Source organism: Syngnathus typhle, linkage group LG10 (assembly GCF_033458585.1).
Source record: "Syngnathus typhle isolate RoL2023-S1 ecotype Sweden linkage group LG10, RoL_Styp_1.0, whole genome shotgun sequence".
NCBI classification, from domain to species: Eukaryota; Metazoa; Chordata; class Actinopteri; order Syngnathiformes; family Syngnathidae; genus Syngnathus; species Syngnathus typhle.
This window is the reverse complement of record NC_083747.1, coordinates 10,448,698-10,472,713: the sequence shown is the minus strand read 5'-3', so window position 1 is coordinate 10,472,713 and position 24,016 is coordinate 10,448,698. Positions and strand designations below refer to the sequence as shown.

Below are 24,016 nucleotides of genomic sequence, written 5' to 3'. Positions count from 1 at the left end.
AAAACACTCGCTTTTGGTAATGGATGCGCCTTCAAAATAAAATGATTTATTATATTATAATATATTTTTTAATATATTATATAATTAATATATATTCAGAATGATATGAGCCAGGTCATGTTATATATTCAAATAAGGATATTTGTTCTTAGTTTTACATAAATCGTGTCTAACCTTTGTTCAATTGGATTTTTTCTGCAAACGATATATTTTGAAAATCCTAGCCGGAGGAGGATGACGTGGTTACAGCTGTAACCAACAAGCATAGCTAGCCGGTTGTGGTTAGCCACGTCATGTAAACTTTTGAAGTGGTATTGATGAAAGGCTTATGGGCGCTGGCGTTATCAGGATAATTCACTTAACTTCTAATCAGACATTGAAATTTATGGTTAGTTTGTTGAAATAATTATATGGAAGATGTCAGACATCGGGGACTGGTTCAAAAGCATCCCCCTCATCACCAGGGGCTGGTTTGCTGCCTCGATTGCTGTTCCCCTCATAGGCAAACTGGGATTGATTGATCCCATGAACCTTGCACTGAGGCCTGAGTTGTTCCTAAGGAGATTTCACGTGAGTGTTTCTTGGGTTTTCCTCGAGGGATCCAAGGTTATGTTGGAATGTTTGTGTTTACCAAAGTGTCAGTGCGTTAGCAGGTGGCTAGCTTGGCTCACCCAATAGGCCTAGCCGAAAAACTTCCGGGTAAAGTGAATAAAAAAAATAAAGATCGAAACAGACAGAATTTGAACAATTGAGTTATTTCTACAGATCCGTACACTTTCAAATAAAATAACAAAACGTAGTGTGTCAAAATGGGCTTTTTGTGTTGTCCTGAAAATCGGATTCACATCAAAGGCTACTTTGCATTTCATTGTTCTAGTTACTCGACGTTCCTGGCGTTGATAGATGAACAAAGACACATTTCAGTGCGACGTGAAATGTTTAACTACTTTTAGACCACTCTCGTCAAAATGGTCATTATACTGCGGCACTCCTGCTGATGTCACAAACCAGTGCCATGGCTAGCTGTACCTCCCCAGTAGATGCAATCAGATGTTTTCATTGTGTTGTTTCTTTTCACTTGACATGCATCAAGTTCTTATTATGCAGGGTTGTATTCCAATAATGCAACCTTTGTGGGTAATTCCAGAATTTATTATCAAGTTTCTTACAGTGTGGCAAACATTGGCGTTTTTGCAGTAGCACTTACCCAGGGAATACTAACTTGGAGATTGTGTCCTCTCAAAGCAGTTTGTTTGGATTATGTTTTTGGATTGTGTTTCAATTAGATTCATTGCTCTATTTTTAGCTGTGGAGACCAGTGACTGCCACCCTGTATTTCCCAGTGTACCCCAATACTGGCTTCCTGTTCCTAGTCAACCTTTATTTTCTCTACAATTACTCAACTCGGTTAGAGACAGGTAAGATCACTCACTCACTCACTCACTCACTCACTCACTCACTCACTCACTCACTCACTCACTCACTCACTCACTCACTCACTCACTCACTCACTCACTCACTCACTCACTCACTCACTCACTCACTCACTCACTCACTCACTCACTCACTCACTCACTCACTCACTCACTCGTGTTTTCTTTATGTATTGTATTTCTTTTTTTTTCTTTTTCAAGGAGCGTTTGATGGGCGACCGGCTGACTATGTTTTCATGCTCCTCTTCAACTGGATCTGCATTGTTGTATCCTTTCCTATACTGTCTTTTTTTCCCATGCAGACAAAGTAGCACCAAACCTCAGCATAGTCATTCTGGTGTAATTTATTTTTTTAATTATTTTTTATTTGCAAGTCTCCAGCTGTGACCAAAGTGCCCTCTGTGGTGGTTGTCCTTGACTTTTGTTCTAGATAACTGGGCTGCTCATGGACATGCAGGTAAGTGGTTGTTAAAAAGCCTCATTATTAAACGTGGATTTGTATGTATGTCGGAAGGCAGCGTGTCACTACCCTGCACTAGTCTCACAAAGTAGTTAAGTCATAGTACGTCGGTCATGAAGTAAATATTTGTATCGAGCCTTAAAATTTAACAGTCCAAAGAAATTTTAACGTGTTCTTAGGCTACAAGTCGAAATTCCATGAAGTCACTAGAATGTTATGATGCTCAGTGTTAGCAGAAAATAATGTTAATGTTTACCTGCATACTTACAGTGTGTTGTTTTTCCTTTAGCTGCTGATGATCCCATTGATCATGTCTGTGCTGTACATTTGGGCGCAGTTCAATAAAGACACAATTGTGTCTTTCTGGTTTGGAACAAGATTCAAGGTAACATCTTGTTTCACCACTCAAATTGCATCAATGTATTTATTCATGAACAGCCTTGTTTAATGTGTCCAGGATATTCATAATATGTTCTATTTAGGCACATTATCTGCCTTGGGTCATCTTGATCTTCAACTTTATCATCGGAGGCTCGTAAGTAACCTCTTCCCTTTGTCACGGCATCTTTTTTTTTATTAGCACTATATTTTGACAACAGACATCGATCAACATGCTTCTCTGCTGTTTTTGGGCAGGTTTGTGAATGAACTCATTGGGAACCTGGTGGGTCACCTCTACTTCTTTCTCATGTTCAAATATCCCATGGACCTAGGAGGACGCTCCTTCCTTTCTACGCCACAGTTCTTGTAAGTTCTATTATTTGCAGAACACAGATTTAAAGAAATATTTTTCCCTTATACACTTCTGTAAGCGAAATGTGTCAACATGTTTTAGATTAGCAAGGGAGTATTGATGAGCAGAATAGGTTAAATTAGTTGCACAATCTATTGAGCTCAAATACAAGAGCTGTGCACAATCCACACGGTGCATTCAGAGTGCTTTCACAATGTAGGAAATTACGCAGTGCCACTTCACATTAATTGATTTTCTTCTATTTTTGTGAGAAGTCAAAATCAGAATCACAGTTGAATTTGGATTAATTCGCTAGCCCTAAACAGGGGTATTAAATTATAAATGTTTTCATTATTTTGTATTGATGTGCGGCGATACAAAACGATACCACATCATAATGAGAGCTATTTTTGATATTTTGGTTAACTGCAGTAGGTGCAACAGAGGTTAAAAAAATAGATTTGGGTCTCAGTATGCTATACAGTTCTGCACAACTGCAATGACAATTTACATGAGAAATGAATTCCCATTGTCTTTGTAAACTAAACATTTTTTGTAATTGTCATACTCGTCCACAGGTATCAGCTCTTTCCTAATCGGAGAGGAGGAGTGTCAGGCTTTGGAGCCCCTCCCACTATGAGAGCAGCACCTCAGGAGCAGGCAGGAGGTGGGGGCGCCCGCGGTGGCGGGCGCCACAACTGGGGTCAAGGCTTTCGTTTGGGGGATTAACAAAAGATGACAAGAGCAACCTATTGCCTACTTTGAGCAACTACACTTGGATTAAAAAAATGGTTACTTCCCTTTCTTCTATTTGAGGAATTCCAAATTAGTTAATTTAAGTCTTAAGTGAAAAGTAAAGGTGGCAAGTATTTTAACTCCAAAAGGAAAATAAGACTGCTGTTTTGATGACTTTCAATGTTTTCTTTTTAAAAAAAAAAAAAAAAATCATTATTCAACCCTTTTTCTTACACTCTGGTTTACTGCCTTATTTCACCCTTTGACAGCAGACTGACAGGTAGAGAAATGCCATAGCTGACTTAGGTTCTTCGTGAGTTTCTCCACCCTTTCAGATAGCATATCATAAGACTGTTGGAATTGTCAACATGAATGCTTCTGTGTAGGGCATACATGTCCAACTGGAAGTAATGTTTTGGTTGTCTGCTACAGACTTCCTAATGCCACAAGTGATTATTGTTTTTGTAAATACAACAGTTACCAAAAAGATGTCTGAGTGTGTTTATTTATCTATTTATACTTACTATATTTTATACTTTTATTTTTTATGTCACTTTATTTTTTTATTTTCTCAAAGCCACAAATTCCTCTGGCGACATAACACACTATTGAGGAGGATTCTCAAAACCGTATTATCTCCATTGCGTGTCCACATTGGATTGCGGGTGAGCCTGAGCCCATCTCAGCTGGCTATGGGCGAGAGGTGGGGTACACTCAAAGCTCAAGGGCAGACGCGTTACTCCAGACACAACGACAGAGGGTTAAAAGCAACACTGACGAAATGGGGAATTTTTCAATGTTCATTCATTTAAATGCGGCCCAGTCCAGTGGCCCCCAGGTAAATTGAGTTTGAGACCCCTGCTTGAAAATAACTAAATTGCTCAACAGCTCAAATTTTCAAACAGCTTGTTTGCTTGAACAGCTTGCGTATTTATTGGGTTAGAGGAGATTTAAAGTAGAAAATGAAAATGCAGGCAGTATTTCTTAGAAGCCAACCAGAAGCCAGAATACGCTCGGACGCTTTAACATGAAACGTAAGCAGCGGAAACATGTTCATTCTGCTTTTCAAACCAGCATTATATAGAAGTGACATTTGAATCTATAGCAGCGTTTGCACAAATGATGCATGACGATGCAATAAGACAAAAACAATAAACGTCCCTTTAAATCTTGAGAACAAGTGAAACAAAAACGTTGATTCTAAGGCAGTTAACACAGGTTTGATCGTACATTTAAAAGAAATTGCCGTTTGAACCAACTGTACACTGTCAATGAGTTTGAAACTAAACTTCCCCGCTGTCCATTGCGAAGACAAACCACAGAAAGGCGAAAGCGGACGAGTTCACAATTCACGGCTGAACAAGATTCATACTTGAAACTGCTTTCGACACTTAATCGCCAATAATGAATCTCCCCAACTTTCTAATTTCAGTCAAAAAAAAGTTGTTTTTCCATTGAAATGAACCATCATCATCATCAGTTGATGCGGAAAGACCTGAAAAGGCAGCATGGTGCGATCAGACAGACTACGTGTTTAAACAGAGAAACATTCTGCACTGTTATTGCCTCAGGTACTGATGCAGGAGCACAACAGCTGATTCAAAAAGTTACAAGTTAGTGCATTCTATCATTCATTGGCCTAATGCAGTTCGTCTTGGTCTGCACATGTGGCTCTTTGTGGCAAACGCGTGGCTCCGTCTCCAGCAGTGAGGCGAGGCGAGGCCAAGCTTGTACTCCCACAATCCATTCCCTCTCCTTGAAGAATATAGTCTGAGGACTAAAGGGCCGACGCTGCAAGAGGAAGTTTCGAGCTGGAGACGAAGTCGCTGAGCACAAGAAAGCCTTACAGTACAAGTTAGTTCCATACAAAAAAGAAAAAAAAAAGCTCTTACCGAGCAGAAAGCAGGTTCAATTTTCCTCCAAAATAGGCTTGATTTTCAGCAAATAAACAGCTATTTTACACTTCAAGCTTTAAAGAACACAAACATTCTAAGTACTGGGCACGCATTTTTAAAAAAAGTAACAAAACATGCCCTTTCAGGAAAAAAAACTGTACAAACTTTCTTTTTTTTAGCAATACAGAAAAAATATTTACAAAGATACTTTTTCCACCACCATGACACCCCAAAAATCCAGCTTTGGCACTCCTTACAGTACATGGGCATCGGCACCACATGACACACGAGCAGATGTCCAATCTGCTTGGTGACCACACGGAGATACATCCCTGTTTCCACGTTTGGCATCTTGTACAGGACCCTTGTGACTCGTGTATGCTTTCACATGAGCTAGAAAAGAAATTAGACATGATTAAGAGGTGGTAGTCCCAGCTATTGTTTGATTAACCTCATTATCTTCTGTTAACGGTCAGTCAGGTTGACATTTTTCCTCAAATAACATTTGAGACATTAAGTACAAGAAGTTACAGATTTGAACAGTGTATTGCCAGAAAAATATGTACAACAAATGTCCTCTTAAACAATGATTGACACTACACAACATCATTATTAAATGAATGCCAGTGCCTCCCTCCAATAATAGCATGCTGTATGTTGATGTATGTGTGTGTATGCACACACTAATGACAGCAAGTTGCAACGACGGCGGCCGTCAAACTGTCCATTATTAGGACCAATCACAGTTAATTAGACACTAATAACTTCCCGGATGGATAGACGGATGAAACTGCAGCTGTGGCATTTTAAAGGCCCAGTCCCCCATTCATGGCCACAGCCAATCACAGACAGACAGACAGATAATCCTTTTGCGGGTCATAGGAGGATAAACCCCTCTCTGTGTGAAATCTAGGGAAAAGGAGGAAAACTCTGAAGCCAAAGATGGCGGCAGTCAATTCTTGTTTCAAAACTTTATAATGCCACCACAGGGTGCTCACAGTAGACTTCTCTAACAAGAGTAAGAAGACTTTAAGGATCACCCCCCACCCCCTAATTGGGTTACTTGAACATGCCATGTTTCATGAACATATTTCAATGACCTATAATTGTTGTTAAACCACTGCGCTGATATGACCAAGTAATCCACTTCAGTTTGAACTTGCCTCATTCATGCGGATTATAATTTGTAAGATGTATACAGATGTGCAATTGCTGCTGCACTGACAAATTCCCAGCTCAGAAGAAATACATTTTTTGTTACAAACGAAGCATTTGTGACAACACTATACACAAAACGGCTTTGCTTTAGCTTCATTAAAGAACACGGCCCAAAATAAATATTATTGGATGACGGCTAGGCTAACAGTGCAAAGTGTGGACAAAATATTTTTGGGAAATTGCTCAGAATATCGGTAATTTTAAAAAAGGCCTACATACAACAAACAATCTACCAAACAAACTATACTAACTAATTTACCAAACTATAATCAAATAAATCTACTTACCATCAGCCAGTAACCCTCCCAGGTTGCTCCATAGTCAAAACATCAGCATCTGCCGCCAGTCTCTGTCTTTGTAATCCTCCCTCGCTCTCTTCGCCCACAGCTACTGTCACCTGAACCCACCTGACAAACGCAGTACATAATGCACCAATTTCAACACAGCATGACACTTTCAACGATATTCAATGTGCATGAAACTGAGCTGATACATGACCTCATTACATCATCGGATAGAACTTTGTATACTGAAAGTGTCATTATTATTTGTAAGGTAGAACTGTCTCATTTGTAAGGTGGAACTGTCCATCCGTCGGATTTCTTTTTAGGATTTCCTTTTTGACATTAAGATACCCACCTCCGCTTTTCAGCAATGCTAGAGCTGGTTTGGTCCAGCCTGGCCTGGCTGAGGTCCGGCACACTGTGAGTAAGTTTTTCAGTCAACCATTGTACTGTGTCTGGATTGGACTGCTTGGAGTTCTCCATAGATGCTGCTGTTGTTGTTTTCTTCTCGCCAGCTTCCTCCACTACAGCAAAGTTTGTGCGGTTAAACTGGGACAACTCCACAAAGCGTGCTGATCCAATGTAATATACCTTTTCCTTCTGGTGATACACTTTGTTGCTGTTTGTCAGAACTGTCTCCATTTTGCTCTTGCCCAGATTTCTGTTGTTCTTTTTGGCTCTGGTAAGCTTCCAACCAGGCCATGGTCTCACCGTTCTTCAAGGCTGAGCGATGTTCCTTAAACCAGCGCACAATGTCAGTGCGACCCAGGCTTGTTTGCCCTTCCAGTTGGCTGTACTCCTCGGGTGTTGGCCACTGGGTCCGGCAGAACATCTGCCAAGATAGGTCAGAAGAGCAAAAGCAATATATTCCATAGAAGAAAGCAATTGAATTTCATTTAGTCCTCAACCATCTACAATAAAATCTGACTGGCTCTCACAAAACTGCACTCTAGTATTACACGCAAACAAACAGCAGATGGCAGAATAAGCTCTACCCGCAGAAAAATGTGGCCTACACTAGAAGAAATAGAGCAAGATTTCATGGCACTAGTCTGAAAGGCCTTTTCACGTTACACATAGCACAACGTGCCTGAAAAACCCATTCACTGTCCGTTCTAACTTCTTTACATCCAAACTAGCAAGAAAAAGCTACTTTCTGTTAAAAAAAACCCTGATAAGTAATTTCTCATCCCCACGCAAAAACTCAGTAATCATTAGCAGACCATCTAAAAATGACATATTTTTCAGGCATGATTTCAGGCAGTCAGTCCATCAAGTGTTACCTCACGCAGCAGAGCGAGTGAGCCACTCGGGATGGGAGCCGGGCTCGTCGACAGCGAGAGGATGGGAGGATGCGGAGAGGACGAGGTGGAGGACGAATTAAGGATTGGAGGTGATGCAGAGGCAGACAAGGTCGGGGGATGAGGCGAGGAGGCTGCGAGCACAGGAGGGGAGCAAGATGAGGAAGAAGAGAGGAAGGGTGGGAGAGCTGACGATTGGAGCAGTTTCCCATCCTGCTCGCGATGGGAGGAGCCATTGAGCAACACGCCCGGTCTGTCGCCTTTGTCATCTGTGTTCTTCGGGGTCACACTGAGCAAGGCTTTCTCCATGTTGTCCCTTAGCGCCCTGCGCTCAGAAAACCAGCAGTCCACTTCAGTCTTGGATAGCCTGGTCTCCTGGGCCAGTTGGTCTAGAGCAGAACAGAGTTCAAGGAGTCAGGTGAGCTGTTTCCACTAAAAACTAGGAATACTGTCTCGACAAGCTCACTGTGATTTTCCTCTTTTAGATTAATCTATGAACTCTATTTTCAACGTCTCACGAGGTTTTCTTACTCAGGCCAAATTCGCAAGGCATCACTTCTATTCAATAATTCAGCAATTCCTGTTCGTCTGCCACAGCGCAAGGCCCACATACAAGTCTGACAGTGAAACTGTACCAAGCTCAGTGTCTGTTGGAGTGCTGCTTCTCTGGAAGCTCTCTTCGAGTGCATTGAGTTGCTCAGAGGTTTTGCCCTTCACCCGCTCCAGCAGGGGGAAGTGGCTTGGAACCGCTTTCCTTACAGGTCCATCTTTCAGTACTGGAGTCACTTCAGCTTTCACCAATACTGGGGGCGGAGGAACACCTTCAAAGGGTACAGAGCAAAAAATGTATTTATGTTAGTCAGAAATTGACATTTAGAATGATAGCAGAAGTTTAGTAGGTCATAAATGAGCTCAGTTGCTTGTATACAAGCTTCTTACAACTCAGATCGTAGTAAATATTAGAACGGTCGGCTTCAATGTTTGGAATTTTATGAGCAAAACGTCTTCCTTGCGACACTACAGCTTGACAAACACACGAGTTACTGTCCATAAAAGCCAAAATATACTAAATACTCTCCTCCAGTGGTTTAATGCAAGCACATTAACACAAAATTAAATGCAAACGTTGCGCCGTGCTTCATCCATGAAATGAAAAGCAGCACGGGTACAACGTCAAGGTGGCTAGCCCGCCAATCTTTCAGTCCTCCAAAAGTAGATGGTGTTACCATGGCAACAACAGAGACAATATCCTCCCCGTCCCAAACCAGTGTTCCAAAATGATTATGAAGCTGTTATTTTAGGACTGCACGTGACCGTTTCAAACATAGCTTCAAAGCATTAAATGAAAACCTACAGGTCGAGGTCATTCATAATTTCAGACATGAGGTACCAGTTACCTTTCAGATTAAGGAGCCTTTGTTCACTGAACCACTTCTTAATCTCCCCTCTGGACAGCCCGGTGGTCTCTATCAGCCTGTAGATCTGTCACATGACAAAATGCATGTGATTATCTTCGTCTATATTTATCGCGATAACAGTGGTTATATTATTATTCCTACCTCTTCTTCCTCAGGGAAAGGACACTGCATGTAGCTGGACCGCAGCACTGATAGCTGCTCGGCTGTTTTGTTGGGGTCCGCGGTGAAATTTAACACTTTGGGTGATGCGAGTTTGGATGTGGTGATAGGCGCAGATATGGCTTGAATGATGGAAGGCCTTTTACTCTCTGAGGCAGTTGAGGGAGAGGCCAAGGGTCGTTTGAGTGACTGAGCAACCTGCGGGAAAAAAACGGAGGCAAAGACCATGAGTTGCTTTTGTTACATTTCAAATTAGATATCAGATGTTAGGCTTTTTTTTTTTTTTTGGATGAACGTAAAATCCCGTCCAGAATAAATCCCCCACCTCCGAAAATGATCACATATTGGGGAGTCTATTACATTATACACGTTTTTTTACGGCATGTTTTAATTCTGGTTGATGATTTCACAATTGTGCTCCAGAGTCAATTAAATATCTGTATTATATTTTGTTTGCACCTGGTTAGCCAACGTGAGTGCCAGCGGTGCACATGTAACAGTAGAGCCATTGGCTACGGGTGTCAACACCAGACTGGTCTGTCCCAGGAGCTGACAAGGGACGGACTGGAGGAGTGAGGTCGCAGGCTGCAAGGATTTGGAGACTGCGGTGGTTACTGGTGCTGTGTTGGCGGACGACTGGGTGGTAAGTTGAGGCGTGACAACTGTGAAGGTCTGAGGCACAGAGGAGATTGTACCATTGAACATCTTCTTTCTTGCTTCCTCCACCTGGTATGGGAGAAATGGATTACGGTTATGTCCATTGATATTTCAATTACAATAACCTCCCAGTGTGTTTGACAGTCTTGAGCTGGCCTCAAACAACTTGATTACAAACAAATAAAGGCATAGCAAATAGACAGTTTGTACTGTACCTCTTCTGGTGACCAGCTAATGCCCTGTTTGAGCCTCTGGGTGGTAAACCAAACTTTAATTTGCTCCTCTGGATGTTTGGAGACTGCGGTAAGCCAAGAGAGCTCAGCTTGTGTTGGGTATGGGAACTTGTTGAAGGAAGAGATGAGGGTCAGGTTGTCGTCCAGAGAGGGATTGTATTTGGTTGTGTTGAGAGGAATAGCGATCTTCGGCACCTGGAATAATAATGAAGGACTGCTAATTATGGTTAAACCCCAACATTTGGTAATATTGATATTTTACACTTCATATAAACTCAATATGCAGTGAAATTAATTAAATAAATGTCCAAGCTTAAAATTATGAAAGCAGCTATGGAAGCTAATAAAATTCACTAACAGAGCCTTATTTTCACCTCAACTCAACATAAAGAGAATTTTAAAACAACCATTGCTGCATGCAAAATTTAGTGAAAATATAAAATTTTAAACACCACTGCAGCAGTCATCATAAAATATGAGAACAATGCAGAGTCATAGAATCAAAATATGTTTTAAGTTAACAAAGATCATTCCAAAAAGAGGGTCCGGAAACAGAAATAGCTCAACTCCTCTGATCCTCCGCAAGATAAAGATTTGAAAATAAATAAAAGAACCTTTCAGATAAAGTCCATTTACTGCATTACAGTAATCTAGCAGAGATGTAACAAAGGCATGGATTAGTGTTTGAGTGCTGTTGAGAAAGGAGAGGCTTTATTTCAGCCAGCTGTCTTGGGGAAAAAAAAAAAAAAAAAAAAGCCAGACAGCAGCCCCAATTTGCCGGTTCAACTTAAAATCACTTTCCAATTTCAAAATCCAAGTTCGAAATTGTTGGCTTCAGATAAAACAGTGGGCCCATGTCAACAACAGCGTGGGATGTACAATCTAAAATAATTTCAACGTAAATGATTAATTTAAGTAATTTATCCATCCATTAACGATTTGCACTGATCTCATTGTTTAATGGTTCATTGGTGCATTAAAAACCAAAATTAGTTGTAACCCAGTGAGGGAGAAACTTCGTCTGTGTTCAGTCAATCAGTTTTCTTTTTACGTTTCCCGACATTTGCCAGCAAAAGGAGCATCCATCAGTGATGGACTGACAGAGCTTCCGTCAGTATTGACGGAATGCTCACCTCTGGTAAACAAGCGATACCTCGCACCAAGATTTATTGAGCTATTTGCCACATAAGGCAAACCATGAAAAAAATCAGAATAAAGAAAACTTTCATTCTTTTTGGGCTTAAGAGTTGCTGACACCTAACCTAGGACTTTGTATTGCATCCTACCTGGGTGTAGTTTACAGGCCGCTGCAAGGAAGGCATGATGTGAGAAAGGCCGTCAGCTTTGAGAAGAGCCGAGTCTGGGATGATTACGGTCCCGTTGACATTGAGTGCTGTGATTGCTTTCTTAGTCAAGTCGGGGTTCAGTTTACACAACTGAGGCTCCGTCCGTTTATTATCTGAAGACATGACCTTTTGTTTCCCCATCTGGACTGCGGTGGTTTTGTTGTGGGGAACAGCGGTCTGGCCCTCCGCTTTGCCAGATGTAACACTGGAACTATTGTAAATGACTGCGTTGCTGCTGCTGCAGCCCTCTATTGTCTGTTCCAAGATTGTCTGATTGTTCATTTTGATGCGTTTGAACTTAAAGTTGCTCTCCCCGGGATGACTCCTCTCATTGTGTTCTGTCAGGGAGTCAAACTTTTTCGTGTTGAAGTTACATACAGCACACAGGTACAGTGGGTTGAGGATGACATTGGGGTGGTTGGCATCCACGTGTTCTTTGAATGTGTTGAGGTTCTGAGTGGAGAAGGAACAGTATTTGCACTCATAGCCTCTTGCTTGTTTACGCGAAGACTTGGAGGTGTCTGATGACTCGGACACTTGGATGTCAGGTGCTGCTGGGGAGTCAGAGGTCTTCCCCGTTAGGTCGAGGTCACCAGATGGATCTGTCTCCATAGCATCCTCCTCAGTAAGGTTCTCTGTTGTCTGGCAGAGGAAGACAGGTTTTACAATTATAAATGACCGGATGAGATCTTCCATTTGCAAATCAGTGCAATCCGTTTTTTTACAGCTGGAATATATTTGCTCAAAATGTAATAAATAATTAAGAGTTAAAAAGTATGTAAAAAAAAAATAATCTACATTCTTCCTATATTGTACAGGTACGGTATTTTGATTAAAAAAAAGTTTATGAAATACGTATATTTGCCCAAAATGAATAAATAAGCCCAGTAAAATGTAAAAAAAAATAAAAAAAAATAAAAATCTAAATTCTTCCTATATTGTACAGGTAGGGTATTTTGATAATAACAAAAGAAAAACATTTATAAAATATCACAATATATTTATTTAACTAACTCAGAGTAAGGATTTATAAATTCCAGACATTAATACGGTACCTCCTCATCATCATCCAGCGGCAACATGGTCTCCTGTGGTCGGATCATACAGGGGGTGGAAGCCTTCCGTCGGCTCGACATGATGATGAATAATGAGGGACGGCTCGCTACACTTTGACTTGACCAGATATGCTGTAAATGAAACTACGACTGGGAACCAAGAAAGGCAGAATGCATTAGCTAGGAGAACCGTGTATTGGGATGGGTCAAACTTTTAGAATAGGAGCGCCGCCGCCCCCTGGGGCACAGAGAGTAGCAGAGAAAGGTGCAATAGAGGGTGACGTTCTGGGCTTGTCTGGCTGACAGCGTCACCTCTGCAGTAGGATGACCTCGTGAAACTGCATGACAGGACAACACCTGGACAAACAAAAACAGATATCAGCTTTTACCTTCGCAAGGAAGAAATAAAGTTAAATACATTGTCGCCTGACACAAGTCATGGGAAAGTCTTCTAAATATGCCTGATAGCCCTATTTCCTTTTCAGCAGAGCGGAAAGCAATGTTCCCATCACTACAAAGGCACATTACGACCAAGACAGACAGTTCTGTTTGTCTCGCAATGTTCCGGTTCGGAATGAAAACCCTGGCCTGGATTGTGTTTGTGTCAGTGTTTGTGGGTGGTGTGACGATGGCTGATTCAGTATCGCGAATGATATGACATCTACAAGATAGGCAGTGCATGACAATTCTTAATTCTTAAAGAACAGGAGCAGGACTGTTTACAAAGATGAGCAATTGAGGAGATCTAGCATTTCTCAGTTTTCCATCTTGGCATGCCAATTTTTTAGAAGAAGAATTAGATAAGCTTTGTTTGAGAAAACAAATTGATTGTTCGCCGTTGACCAATTAAGTTAAGGCAAAACCTAATGGACCATGAATAGAAACTGATTTGAAACGTGTACTTTCAGCAAAATACTGTATTATGAGATAATGATCACTAGATCATGTAAAATTTGCCGCCTCATTGTCACAAAATGAATTTTAAATTTACATTAACTCTTAACAACTTCAGGATGGACCTAGCTGTGTTATCACTGTAATTGATGACATTGTTGCAGTGCAAATATAAAACGTGAAAATGGTGCCTGACTTTCTGTAAGTGTATAATGACTGAACGCAATGCTGCAAATAGAGAACCAAAGAAACAAAAGCAAAAGGCAGCAATCAGCTTTATTTTGTTGTTGCTAGACAACTTTCTAACGCAATAATGAGAATAGAGAAAAGATAGAAGTTTTCCAGGGTAACTATAAAAGAAGCAGCGAGTTAGACTGGAATGTCAATTGATATTCTCGGGGCTCCACACTGACGCATCATTCTCACAATCACAAGTACAAATCAAAAAGACAGTGTCTCAAGTGAGTTTGCATAAAACAGCCAAGTTGATACCAGAATGTCCTCTAAAAATTTGCATACCACCTTCATGGCAATACTTGGGTCTCTACATAAATGAGAAAAATAAGAGTTGACGCAACCGCTGTGACAGAACTTTGCGAATCAAAGTTACTCCCCAGATAATGTAACTCATCAAACGACCGACCCAGAAGTCATTAGAATGCAGACTCATTACAATGGTGTCGCTATAGCAACTGAGGACATAGCGCTGTAGTCCAGCTGCTACAGTGACTATATTCCCAGTAATAGTCTGACCGCAATGTGTATTAGAACGAGGTGAGCCATGGATAAAATGAGAAAAATCATTCAAAGAAAATGTCACGTTTGGTATCTGCTATGACCATGAAGAAAATGTCTCTTCTAGAATTTCATGAGGTTTTATTACTTATACGTACGAGGACTAAAATGGCAGAAATCATAACTCTTATATGAGTCACTGATGACGTAGGGAGTTGGATTCATTTGACTTCGGTGCAGGAAGCGTAGATTCAGTTCCCACTCATTGATGGTGTTGATGTGTCTATATGTGCCTTGCAACTGACTGGCAACCAGTCGAGGGTATAGGATAAGCGGTATTAAAAATGGAGGGATGGATCATTCCTGTAGGACACTTTTTGAGTTGTGAAGGGAATTGGGGTAAAAAAAAAAAAAAGGGGATGCATTAAGATATTAAGATTAAGATGGAGCTGGACCAATACTCCTCCCACTTGTGTTGCCCACACAATGAGAAAGATCTGATGAGCAATTCAATTTATGCCATATCCTCATCAGTAACCTGTAATCACAACTGCTACAGATTTTGATATTCAGTGTTAACTGACTAAGAAATCCCGTTTTAGTGTCAGATATTGCATATTTTCCAAGTACCTACTGAGACATTTGGGGAAATGCTCACGTAAAGGGACTCCAAATAATATCATTCATAACAGCTATCACGTTCAAGCCCTGAGAAACATCAGGCATCTCAAATAAAAAGTAAGACACTCACTGTCTCAAACAAAAAGAAAAAAAACATGTCTACCAGCCGTGTCTAACCTTGGTGCATCACTTGGCTTCCGTGTGCCCCAACTCCCGCCATGCTCATTCAATTTGTATGAATACTTAGCCTGGCAGTCACTTGCCAGACTTTCTTTTCTTCTTTCTTAATGCTATATGCGAGAATGGAGCCATATAATGTCATTTTGAGGGAATCAGAAGATGGCAGCAAAACCACTGATGAACACTGGATAGGGAGGAGAAACAAAACTGCACAGGGGAAATTGGTCGAGACCTTGTCTCATGTATGAAGTTGGCAACGATGACGCCAGAGAGAACGTCTGCATTTGGAGTGTAACTGTTATAGGAGCAGCTCGATGATAAATACACTGTGGGGGTGAGTCACAGTAACACATCCCACACAGTGAAGTGAGTTGTCCTTACAGATTCCTCTGAAAAACATGACTATAGCGTAAACCAGTGTCATTATGTGTAAAACCTCAAACACATTGTTTGTGTCTCGAACACGAGTCACATATCTTTTTGAAACCGAGATCTACTTTTTGGGTGGAGATCAATGCCAGTTTGATACTTTAGATTTGCTCTCGAATTACCTTTAATGTTCTTGTTTTATTTCTAATATTGAACGAAGCTCATTAAGGCGACGACATAGATCACGTTAATGATTCATCACAAGAATTCGGAAACAGAAAAATATCTATTTGCATTACAACAACGCCATTTCTATAAATACTGGCCAGTGTTTTCAAACGATCACTTCTAGGACTACTCGAAAACCACAATGTCCCATTACTGGTGAGCTAATGGGCTACTCACATGGTCCTAGGGGGCACCAAGTTTTTGACCCCTTCAAAAACTTGAGTCCCGTCATAAATTGCTGCTTGAGGACAGCGATTTTTCTACAAAGCATGTAGAAACACGTGCATTGTTTCTACTTCATACTACTATTGTTTCTACTTCATACTACTTGTTCAACAAGTTAGCCAATGCAGAGCAAGAGGAGATGCATGTGTGGTGGGTAAGGAAAGGCATGGCTACCACTTCTAGCAGGAGTGTATGAGGCAGCATTTTGGACCACCACAGAATTAATTGAAAACTAATCACGTGGCTCCTCGAGGGCAAAGCAAAGTGCTGCACTGAGATCAGTGCTGTGCTACGTTCTGCACAGCAACAGAGCAGGCTTACTTTCAATAGGATTAACATGTTAACCGCAGAATATTTTTACAGGGAGCTCAAAAGTGTAACGATATTAACACTAATATATATATATATATATATATATATATATATATATATATATATATATATATATATATATATATATATATATATATATATATATATATATATATATATATATATATATATATATATATATATATATATGTGTATATACACACTATATATATATAGTGTATATACACACATACGTATATACATACACACATGTATACTGTACATATACACCGACGCACATAGTATGAAAGCCGCAAACTAAATTAAGGCTTGATTAATTGATTGATTTATTTATGCGAGTAGTCAATATATGCGTATAGTAAAAAGACCGATGATACCATGTAACCCAATAGTTGACAATGACTTAATTTGCATGTATTTGTCACCCGCCAAAACAAAGCAAAATAATAAATAGAAAAATAAGAAGAAGAATAGAAGTAGCGGTCGTCGTAGTCATAGCAAGTGATGTGGGACCCACGTCGTTAGTTTTTAAGCTAACTTAACTTTGCATTCTTATCCACACCATTAAAGACAGGTCTTGGATATTTGTGACCCAAATAAAGTATAAATAACCCCAAGTAGGAAGATTGTGTTTTGTTAAGCTATAAGATACAATCTTCCTTTATTTGTCCCACTCGGGGAAATTCCAACGTTGGCAGTGAATAAAAAAAAAAAAAAGAAACTTGAAAGAGGGATGCGGGAGGAGGGGTGCCCATTTTTAATCTAGCAGCCTTCAAATTAGGTCAGCGTGACAACATTGTCATCAACATCTAAAACGATCGCTCATGGATTTGGAGACATCATGAGACAAATTGCTCATTGAAGAAAAAAGTTTATGTATGAGTCTCCCCATTACCGTGTGGTCAAATCTCTGCACCTGTCCTGTTCTGTGTCTTCCCGACATCGGAATTGTCTTCTCTTTACACTATCAGGGGAGGTGGGGGTTGGGGTGGCATTACGCTGCCCGTGGCTGACGTGATGCAGTGCAATGAGCCTGTCAATGCCTCCCTTTGCCTCATCCAAAATTTTAAAAAGACTGCAATGATTGTTAAAGAAATAGCAGCAGGATTTCAAAATATTCACCGCCGTACAGATAGTGAGGGGGGGGGGGGGATGCAAAACCCTTGTTTCTTCAGGTTATTGTTCATTTTAAATGCCTGATTTGTTTAGACTATAAACAAAAATAGCCCATAAGAGTTTAATTTAGGAGCTAGAGCATAGAACGAAACCGAAATACCAAAACACTGCAACAAAAATTGGCCATAAATGTGACCGTTCAATAAGACACACATTCAAAAAATTACAGACAACACAAACAGACACATAAAAAACAAAAATTAACGCTAACTTCAATAATTCATTGCATTGCACCACGCAATGCTTTGGAAGAACTGTGGCTCACCTGCCTTCACGCACAACTTAAATGACAATTTAAGTCATGGTCATGCTTGAATGGTATCGCACTTTTCTACCTTTGGAACTCAAAGCACTTCACACTGCCTCCTCATTCACATTCTGATGACATACCATTCAAAGTATTATTCAAGGACATTTCGACATGGTCACTGGCTGAGGATCAAACCTCCAACCTCTTGTTTGGGAGACAACCACTCCACCGCTGAGCCACCCCCTCTTCCCGAAGTGACTATGAATTCATAATTCACAGGGTTCAATAGGACGTTAATTCACCATCGCCAGCATTTGCAGCTGTAAGAGCTTCAACACTTCTGGGAATGCTGTCCACAGGGCTTAGGAGTGTGTTTATGGGAATCTTTGACTATTCTTCCAGAAGCGCCTTTGTGAGTTCACACGCTGATGTCGGACAAGGCCTGGCTCTGAGTCTTCACTCCCAAAGATGTTCTATCCGGTCAGGATTCGATGCAGGCCAGGGAAGTTTCATACTTGACTTGGTTTGTACACTGGTGCAATGTATCAAGTGGAAATGTCCAGCTCCAAACTGTTCCAACAAAGTTGGGAGCCAGGAAATGGCAAAAATCTATTCATGTCCTCAATGCTTCGTAAAGGTCTAATCATGATGCTCAGTCTTGTAAGCATTACACCTTTCATGGAGCTGCTTACTTTGAACCCTTCCATTTAGTTCCCAGTGACAAGTCAGAACCCTAACCCCTAACCACTTCCAATGAGCAAATCCCATTTGATCAAATTATGGTTATGTTGCAAATACAATTAATCTTTCAGCCTTGCAAAACAAAGACATTTCCATCTGGTTCTTACCAACTTGCCTCATAAAACAGGGGACGACATAACATCTCTGGTAGCATTAGTCACAAAACAACATCTGAAAAACTGAGCCAAAATCACGTCACTGTTGGTGATGTCATTGCAGTGCCGAGCAGATTCATCTTTCAAATGTGCTATGACTTATATTGTGTAAAGACCGAGGGCGGCTTGAAACATGATTTGAATGCTTTATGTAGAGTCAGCAGATGCTGAAAGCTATTGATGTCAATTGAAAAACAAAACAAAAACAAAACAACACTGTAAGACAGCCACAAATAACAAAACAGAATAAATCAGCACAAACACACAACATTATTGTTTCACTGCATCACCAAAGTAAAAAGTTATCAACAAGCCTTTAAACTAACACACGCTCACACAATGTATTCAGGCCCATCTAGTTGTGCTCTGTATTCCATAAATGACATTTATTAAAAAAGATGCATAAATATTGGGACAATGAGTAATTACATTTACAGCAATTGTAAATGGAAGATGATATGGAGTTGGTCTCCCACCCGCAGCTATAATAGCTTCTGATAATACTTTCAACAAGATATGCAGTAGGAGTGTGAATTTTTATCCAATCCCTCAGAAGACCATTTGAATGCTCAGACCTTGCTCACAATCTTTGTTTTCTGTCTGACGGGCCTGGGATCGGGCCATGGCTCTGTAACAGGAAACCATTTTCCACACCAAACTCCTCTTACAATACAGTAAAACAAATGAATACATTTTGAAAAAATTAAAAAAAATTGTCCTGAAATTTATTTGGTGGGTTTAATCACAGCAGGTAACCTCCCTGTCATTCAATACACTATATCTTATATTTATGAATATACAAAAGTTGCAAACAAATAGATTTGCATGACAAAACAATTACAAAGCTGCAGCAGAAGTCAGACAACAAATAAGACATAGTTAATGAAATGTCCTTTGATTCTGTTTCTGGATTAAAACTTGATGGCGGCTCTTCATGCATAGCGATGTTCTATCCCACAAACCTGACAGAGCCAGTCATTCCCGTTTCCACTCCGCTGAAAGAAGAGAAGGAAACTCCTCCGGGAAGCAGAGTGGCTTTCTCAGCGTTATCAACAGCAACAACAATTCATGTCTGGGTTCTTTCATTCAATTTCTACACAGCTTTATCCTGTTCCAGGTCCTGTACTGCAGTTGACTTGGGGGTAAGAAGCGGGTTACATGGAATTTGATCATGAATGGTGCTTTGAATGGCAATTGACGGCCGTGAGATACGTTACCATCAACAAAAATAAACTATTTGAAGTTGACCTTAAATGCTCTGTGTAGCAATGACGACGTGACATCTGTACGCTTGTGAATAATCCTTTGAGCAATTCCGCCATCACTCCAACCCCCACCTCCACAAAATACATCTGTCATCATCATCATTTTTATTATTTTTTTGTACTTACAACAGACGTAGCTAAATAAAAAGGTGCTAATTTGGTCTACATTCGTGCTGAAATAGAATGTACAGACAAATCACGCTTTACTTTGATTCCTAGGAGACCTTCTTTGATTCATTATTGCAACAATAGAATCGAGCCCGCTGTCACTCTAAATGATACATTATCCTCGATTAGCTACATCACACACTGGCGAACATGCGAACAAACATGAGCCGGATAGCTCTTCACATGTACAGAGCAGGAGTGTGAGGCGACAAGTTTATACCCGGAGGAATTGCAGGTACTAGAAAGTATGACAGGAGGTTAACTGCGCTGTGATCAAACCCGCTTAGATCTCAGGCTGACTGGGTGCTGCAGCTGAGTAGTGTGTGTTCACAAACATGGAATTTTTAGGTCATCCCAGTGTGAGGAGGCTATTGGCACATGTACACCATACGTCTTCAAAAGCCAAGCGTGTCATATCCAATAACGATCCAGACAACTATCCGACACTCACGCAGAGCAAAAGCTTCCGTGGCGTGTGTACATTTAGTCAAATCTATTGCACACGGAACGATGCATAATTACCAGTATGATAACTATGTTAGTTTCTAGAACTGAGAAATCTAGAAAACATTACAAAGGACTATGGACATGGCATAAAAAGCAGTGCTACAACACAACCTCAAAAAGACTTAAATTAAGAACACAATCAGTATACATTCACTGACAGGCCGAAACACAAAGAACATTTTCAGAGTCTAATGCAGGCACCACCGACTTTTTGGAAATAAGCTACTTCTTGGCTACTGGTTAAGACGAAGGGCAACCGGTTTGACGCGCACTTCTAAAACAACAAATTTGCTCAAATGATTTGGGGGTAAATCATCTCATTGTTATTGTTCCCAATAGCGTGATTGCTATGTTGTTGTTGTTCTAACTCACTATTTTAAGCTTTCCAAGATAATTACAGGCATATAAATTATTGTATCTTAGGTACAATGGCGATCTAATTTCTTATGAAATATTTTATTTCGTCAGGTTCCTAAAAAGTTGCAAATGGTTATTTCTTTACGACAAGAAAAACTGTTGACAACTATTAAAACTGTTGGCGAATATCTAGCAAACGTCTTTGCGACCTTGAACGAACCCTGATGAAAAATCTACATTCACGCCTTGTGCAAACCTTTGCTAATCATCGCTGCTTTCCGATATTCTCCGTTTTATCTCCTTTGGCTAGGCAAGAGTCAAAATACTAGACATTTAAATATTGAAATCAACGCCTCTGTGAAACTGACACTCTCTCTGATTATACCAAGTTAAATAATCTTTGAAAGCAGGACTTTTAATTTGTTGTACTGATGAAGTTGTCTTGGCATCGGCTTAAAAATGATGACAGACAGATTTAACAAGAAATGTATCAAAAGAAAAAGCTAAATTGTGTACGTTCACACAGTGTTGCGATGCAAAGCTCCCATCACAACCAAATAATAACAATTTGTTATCTGACGCAAGAGGCAATAGGCCTGCCCCCCAAAGTTGACATTGGGACAGAGAGAACCGCGCCTGGCGTCTTGCAGCGGACCACTGCAGTGAAAGTGAGCTCCAGTAAGGGAGCCTGCACGCAGCCTCAGTGAGCCTCAGCCTGCGGCCGGCTGGGAGGAGGCGTCACCGACTGGCCGCGTTACGCCGCCTCCATCACAATTCGAAGTGGCTAAACAACAGGGGACTCCTAAAGTTGCACTCAGACCCCTGGACGGATGCAGCGACGGGGGAGTCAAGCCGAACGCTATGTCCCCGCTTGAGGTGTGACAGCGGCGCGGGGAAATGCTCTCCCGCTTCCCAAACGTTCCCCTCCTTCTCGCCAGCGACGTAACAACATGTCGGCAGAGGACGGCCATGTTTTGCTGGTTATGTCGACACACGGAGGAGGAGGAAAAGTCGACCAGACATTTCTAGTTCCCCGACTTTTTGCCTGGCTTCCTTCCTTCTGACGACTCGGCGACGGCGTTTCAGAGTAGAACTCGAACATAGGTGAGGGGGGGCACCCAAAATGTCCCAAAACTTGATGCACACATTTAGCGCGCAGGTGGAGATAAGCAGGCAAGCAAAGTTCACGTAGGGAGACAAGTTGAATATTTAGACGCTGAGCTGTTTAGAAGACGCGCAAAAGATGAGAAGGAGAGAATGGTTCCACAGACGAATACATCCACTTTTGACTTGCACGACTTCAGCGCTAAATGAAAACTAGGATTATTTCTTACCTGTCCACTGTTCACTCCCGATGCCTGGGTATCGTGCTTTACAATCCCAAAGCGATGGATTGCGCGAAAGCTGTTCAAAACACTGTAGCTCCAGTAGCTAGGCAGACAACAGGCAACAGCAGAGAGAAAAATTGGCGATCACAAGGAGGATCTACGCCAAAAGCCACATGATCGCCGACGTCAGAGTACGTATTTGCATGCCGCACAGGGGCACCGGTATCCGTCCATAGCCGCTGCGTTCTGCTGTGGCCGTGGAAAGTTCACAGGAGGGCGGTAGAAAGTGGAACAACTCTCCTGCCAGGGTAACAGAGGATGTACCGACGCATCCTTGAAGCATGACGACCGGTGTTTAGGTGAATGAAGTCCGTGTTGTTACAGTACTGATGACTGCACTCGTCTGTTCCGACCTCATTTAATATGAAATCATCTAGGGGCGTGGCTTTCAGAACCAAGCACCGCCCCCTCCACGTCCTTTCTCGAGAGGGGTCTGAATACGTCATGAAATACAAGTTGACAACCATTTCTGGGGGTACGCCCCTTTTTAGATGTTCGCCCCTCACGCACCACGCCCCCGTTTCGCGGTCTGCAGGCAGATGTTGACTTTCTCCCCCTTCTGTGCGTGCGTGACATACGCACACAAATACTTGGTGCCTGAAAACCTCTCCCGCAACCCGCAGCACTGACCTCCTCTGGACTTAGTTTTTAACGCTCATGCTGGTAAAACTGCTGTTGTCAGAGCATGTTGTTTATGTGGTATATATCATTTGCATTTTCGGAATTCTGTAAGCCGAAGATAACTTATTAAAACTCAAATGATGGTGTTACGATTGTTGTTGACCTATTGCACTTTGGGGTTGTTTTGGTCCTTTATATAATAAAAGGACCGTTTAAAAAAAATAAATAAAAATCATTCATTCCTTCCTGACAATCAGTCTTGGGTGTGGATATGTACATGTACCGGCGTTACATATTAATAACACCCCCCAAAAAAATAACTGTATTCCGTTACAGTGCCTTCCACATGAGGAGGAAGAGAAGAAATGGTGACCACAATTTGCTATTAATCACCTACATGGAGAAAAAAAGCTTAGTTTTTAAATCCGGAGTTAACAGCATTTACACTTGGAGCTGACATCACTTCAGTCGGCTTTTTATTCAATTTGCCAGCAGCATAACAGCTAAGTGTCGTTTCACCATGTTTGCTTGGAATTCTGTCTTCACAAATTGACCAGAGCGTACAGACCTCAGAGCCCTACTGAATTTATATTGAGTCAGCATTTCTTTAAAGTACTGTAGGGAGGTTCTGAATTTGATTGTAGTTCACAACAGTCATAGCTGTTGTTTCAGCAGAACAGAGAGAATATAGGCCTATGTTTATAACCTGAAGTGTATTTTACTAAGTTCAAATAAGTCTGAAAGCTGTAGGAGTGGTAAAACTAAATAAATGTTTGCCTGATCTCTCAAATGTAATAATCAGTAGATCTGGAAATAGTATATTAAGTACAATGCATAATACTGCTTCTAAAAGTAAATACATCACAACATTCAGTA

The 24,016-nt window shown here is 41.0% G+C and overlaps 2 protein-coding genes across 3 annotated transcripts; one reads left to right on the top strand and one right to left on the bottom strand.

Annotated features, from left to right (window-relative positions):
* The first annotated feature begins 225 nt into the window (after nt 1-225).
* On the top strand, nt 226-3,850 carry derl1 (derlin 1). Its single transcript, XM_061290075.1, has 8 exons — nt 226-570; nt 1,307-1,418; nt 1,635-1,699; nt 1,864-1,890; nt 2,183-2,278; nt 2,376-2,428; nt 2,530-2,640; nt 3,205-3,850. The coding sequence occupies exons 1-8, from the start codon at nt 418-420 to the stop codon at nt 3,353-3,355; spliced, it is 768 nt and encodes a 255-aa protein (XP_061146059.1). The 5' UTR covers nt 226-417; the 3' UTR covers nt 3,356-3,850.
* zhx2a (zinc fingers and homeoboxes 2a) lies at nt 3,560-22,867 on the bottom strand. Of its 2 annotated transcripts, none has more exons than XM_061289904.1 (13): nt 22,466-22,867; nt 12,928-13,284; nt 11,813-12,514; nt 10,509-10,721; nt 10,096-10,362; nt 9,619-9,834; nt 9,457-9,541; nt 8,695-8,880; nt 8,042-8,448; nt 7,350-7,590; nt 7,114-7,282; nt 6,762-6,881; nt 3,560-5,649 (listed from the first exon to the last, which is right to left on the bottom strand). In XM_061289904.1, the coding sequence occupies exons 2-12, from the start codon at nt 13,006-13,008 to the stop codon at nt 6,764-6,766; spliced, it is 2,685 nt and encodes an 894-aa protein (XP_061145888.1). In that variant the 5' UTR covers nt 13,009-13,284; nt 22,466-22,867; the 3' UTR covers nt 3,560-5,649; nt 6,762-6,763. The 2 variants fall into 2 exon arrangements, with proteins under 2 accessions (XP_061145888.1, XP_061145889.1); XM_061289905.1 differs by lacking the exon at nt 3,560-5,649 and adding an exon at nt 5,743-6,165.
* Nucleotides 22,868-24,016: the final 1,149 nt, after the last annotated feature.